General features: G+C 27.6%; 1 protein-coding gene across 1 annotated transcript in view; it reads right to left on the reverse strand.

Annotated features, from left to right (window-relative positions):
• Positions 1-921: 921 nt before the first annotated feature.
• Positions 922-4,943, reverse strand: part of LOC148313035 (uncharacterized) — an 11,357-nt gene continuing 7,335 nt past the window's right edge. The window contains exon 4 of the mRNA XM_088270043.1: positions 922-2,147. Within this exon, the coding sequence (XP_088126169.1) occupies positions 1,371-2,147 (777 nt within the window). The 3' untranslated portion in view covers positions 922-1,370. The remainder of the gene's footprint in view (positions 2,148-4,943) is intronic.

Raw genomic sequence — 4,943 nt, forward strand, 5'->3', positions numbered from 1 at the left:
GGCAATAAATTTAGTTTATTTGTTCATTTTTATTTATTCTTCCCCCAATAAGCGGTATGCGAATTTGAGGTGTTTCTTGAAGTGGTGCCAACATTAATTGAGAAACACTGCCATAGTGCAAACGTTGATAAACACTTTTAAAATCACAAAATATCATAAAACAAGTATTACATATTTTACAAAATATTATTAAAATTTCAACTTAAAACACATTTGAAAGATAAATATAATATTTTAAGCAATGTATACCATAATATGACACGCTCAACGGTGAGAGTTGTAACTTAAAAAAATATTATTATTGTATTTATTTTAAATTTTTTAAAACAAATTTGTATTCAAAATACATATTTTAAAATAATTTTTTAAAAATATCTAGAACTAAACATTACATTTGAGTGGCGAAATTTTAATTCAATATCCATATACAAATTCGTACAAATTTTCTCGACTTTTGTTTGCATATTAAATAAAATCTGAATACATAATAGCCTATAAAATTTTGTATATTAATAAAGCAAAATAACATTCAAATACTGTTAACAAAATGGCAAATGTTTATGATTTTCTTCTGCTGATTAATTATTAAGTTTCTTAAAAAAAAAAGATAAAAGCGTTCTTAGAATTGATATTAACCCATTCATAGGCAAGCTGACTAGTTATTGGTAACTAATTTTACTTATCCATTCACTCAATTTTTCGTAAAATATATTATTTCTTATATTCTAAGTTAAAAATATGACTTAGCACGAAGTAATATGAAATGATCACTTTTAGTGTATACTTATAAAAAAAACATGTAAACGTCACAAGTTGGCGTCATTTGTTAAAAAATATGATATCGATAATATTGAACCATGGATCAAAATAATAAACATATAAAAAACTATAAAATACTGAAAATATATCTAAAATGTCAATTTTGTAATACTATTTGTTTATTTTAAAAGTATTCTGTATTAAAATATTGTGGATGATCTTATACTCTAAAAAGGATTTTAAATTTAATCTAATAAATGTAAATAAAATATATATTTTTTAAAATCCTTTGTTTATATCACCTATCTTATTTATTACGTTTTTTGTTTTTGTTTTTCATTTAAATCAGTTATTTTATGAAATTTTAAATAAACGTTATCGTAAAAACGACTAATCATATCACAGACCTTTTTTATTTGTAAAATGTTCCTTAAAATTAATGAATGATATTTAAAATGTAATAACACAGTTTATATGGTTGAAATAATGCACACATAACAATCACAATGTAATAAAAAATATTTTATATTGATGTTGATGGCTTATTTATTAACCATAAATAAAGCCTCACACTATGAACATATTTGAGCACGAGTATTAAATGCAATTTTTCAATGGTTAGGATCCTCGCTAATCCATCCATTATTTATGTAATCTTCAACGACATCTACCAATCGATCGCGGAAGGTGTTTGTATGCGAGTTGCCATTCTTCAAATCGCTACCTTGGATGCATTTTGATGAATCGCACGTTACTACGGGCAAGATTAAAATCGCATTTATCAGTCCGTAAATCCTGTACTTGGTCATTTCTTCGTGGATAATATGGTACGTTAGTTGGGTGATGTAATCCATGTATTCATTTCCCAGAAAGTTTTTGAGGCACTCTATCAAACTGTCGTAGTAAAATCGAAGGAGGGCGTTGAAGTGATTTCTCCGAATGGGTGGCTCGACGCTTGTGAACAAGAAATGCAAAATGTCAACTGCGATGGACCCTATTCTCGTGGCTTGAAAGTCTACAAACTTGACGGATCTCGGGATATGATCCGAAGATCGATCGTAAGCGAATAAAATGTTGTTGACCCAAAGATCTCCGTGGATGAATACAGCCATCTCGCTTGTCGGCGGTTCGATCAATAAAGTCAAATACGCCTCTAGTTTCTTGTCGATCTTTGCTAGGCATTCTATGATTTTTTCGTACCTCTCGTTCGTCTGAGATACTCTCAGCAGATCTGTGAAGTCTCTGATGCCCTGACTGACCAAGTGCCGAGCGATTTCGTAGCTCTTCGGCCCGCTGTATGGATGCTTCAAATTTGACTTCATTAGATTGAAAATTTCGGGATCGAGTCTTTGCATTGCGAAGGACGATGCATGAAAAAGGGCGAGATTCTGAAATTTCAAAAACATCAGTAGAAAAAATGCATTATGAAAAATGACATAAAAGCGATTTAACATTGGTTTGTTTGTTTTTAAAATAGACTTTTTGAAGTAAATTTCAATGTTAGTAAAACTAATCAAAATTTAATTTCTATGTTCTATTATTCTATTATTTTAAAGAATTAAAATAGAAGATAATATTTTAGTTAATTAGTAAAATCTTAGATATGTCTAATAATGTTCAATTATATGTTTTTTTAATTACATAACGATCTGAGCGATAAAAGTCGCTGTTATCATAATTAATGTAATATAAATACGCATTTCCGCAAAAAAATAAAACGCCGAAACCAAAAACTAAAATAAAGAGTAAAGATTATAAGGAAGAAGGTACGAATAATTAGTTATTACTTTATAAATATTGTATATTTAATAAAAATTTACGAAAACATTTTTTAAAAAAGGGACATCGAAGTAATGTCCATCTTACACAATCTTCTACGAGTTATAGTAATCGTTTCCATTCTCCTTTTCCTCGCCTTTGTACTTACTATTCCTCCTCTATTTCCTTTCCCGAGTAGGAACGTCCTTCACTCTGAGAGCCTTTACTAACGTCATCTGTATCTCATCAAATTTATTCCACTCATTTATCCCAAAACCTGAAGTGTAGGACTGACGATGTTGCCTTCATACAATAAACGATCATTTTGAAGTCTCGTCGCCTTCGATTGGATGTAGTGCCCTATGCACAATTCGGTAAGTAGCAGGGTCAGAAGAATTAAAAAAAGGTTTTAGGGTAGTAATTTAATGCGGTTACAAAAGGAAACAGTTATTTGAACAGACATAGAAATAAATATTTGTTTATATATATATATATATATATATATATATATATATATATATATATATATATATATATATATATATATATATATATATATATAAATATATATATATATATATATATATATATATATATATATATATATATATATATATATATATATATAAATATATATATATATATATAAATATAAATATATATATATATATATATATATATATATATATATATATATATATATATATATATATATATATATATATATATATATATATATATATATATATATATATATATATATATATATATATATATATATATATATATTTATATATATATATATATATATATATATATATATATATATATATATATATATATATATATATATATATATATATATATATATATATATATATATATATATATTTATTTTGGTGTATACATATTAACACTATAAAAACCGTAAAATACCTATTGCGCCACCCTGTATTAAAGCCCAATTATTGCCACTTTAAGCCAGTTATCAATTATGCCATGCTGACATAACAACATCCCGAATTCACAAACCTGAGGTCAAATTGGATGGCAAAAAATAATTTGAGTGTATAGCAAACTGCGTTCCTACGTACTTTGTATGCAATGTTTGCTATTTGGAACTCGTAAAAGGTTCAAGGGCAAAGCAACTGGAGCAGAAAATTTACTAAGAAAAAATATTGACTAGGCGTCAACTGATTTGAAATCTCAATCTCACGAAATATGATTGTATGATAATGTTATGTTGCATACATAAAGCATGATTCTTTTTGATTTTTAAGAAATTTTTTTTTTTAATTGAATTTAATTTTCAATCGATATTTACCACTTATTCTTTAACTCATGTTTCGATGCGTTCCTCATTATTTTCAAACACCGTATGTGCAGCTTAGCATGAATTTTAGTAGTAGTTCCCTTGGGACGTAGAAAGATGAAGAGAGGGTAGCGGTTGATCTGATTAACTTGTACAAATTTTTAAACAATATTTTAGACTATCTCTTCTTATTGAAAATGATAAATATTTACCCCCCAACCAGAAACACGAGAAACCGTCAAATATTTTACTGTAATAACAGCCGGATAGTGTCTGGATTTAATACTCCCATTCACCGAATGCAAAACCTCGGCAAGGATTTCGCGGACCATACCGATATTTGGAACGTGTCACTTGCTAACTTTAAAGCAAGAATAATTTCAATACTTCAGGCTGATGTACATTTAATTCCTTGTCTAATTTATTCGTCCTTGTTTAATATACTTAAAAGAGATGATTATTTTATACAACAATAATTACATGTATTATATTCATATTATTTTTTGACATCTCATCAAAGATGAAGAAGAATATGGAAGTCTGGCATTTACGGGGCCAACAACCGTCATGGGCTGGTTAAAGTGATCACTTTACACATGTGTAACATTCACCAATTCTACCTATTATTGACAACCACACTACTGAAATTCTTGGAAGTTGCATATATATACAACAATTTTGAATCATATTTATTGAATCACTAGAACTTCACTAGAGACATCTATCGGTGAGATGAAAAGAAGCTTTTTAATAAGCAGAAACTTTTTTTGATTAGTATGTGAGGTCCGAATTCTGGATTTTAATCACAAACATGAGAAACGCCAGAAAATATCATCTTCATTTTTATTATGAAATAAATGCCCAGACTTCCCAATTCTTCTTCATCTTTGATGAGATGTCAAAAAATTAAATGAAAATAATTCCTGTAATTGGAGATAAACCAGATTTTGTGAACTTGTGTTTGGACATACTCAAAATGTTGTATCAATTTAAATTTACTTTTTCAAAATTTGCAAATATTATTTAATTCAATGTGGTTTTATGACTCCGAAAGTCAGTTTATTAGCCCAGAAATCGAAAAATTTATATCCCAATAATCCGTTTTATTATTTTA

Source organism: Brachycentrus maculatus, unplaced genomic scaffold, assembly GCF_059751285.1.
Source record: "Brachycentrus maculatus isolate JH-2025_06_01 unplaced genomic scaffold, ASM5975128v1 h1tg000026l, whole genome shotgun sequence".
Taxonomy (NCBI): domain Eukaryota; kingdom Metazoa; phylum Arthropoda; class Insecta; order Trichoptera; family Brachycentridae; genus Brachycentrus; species Brachycentrus maculatus.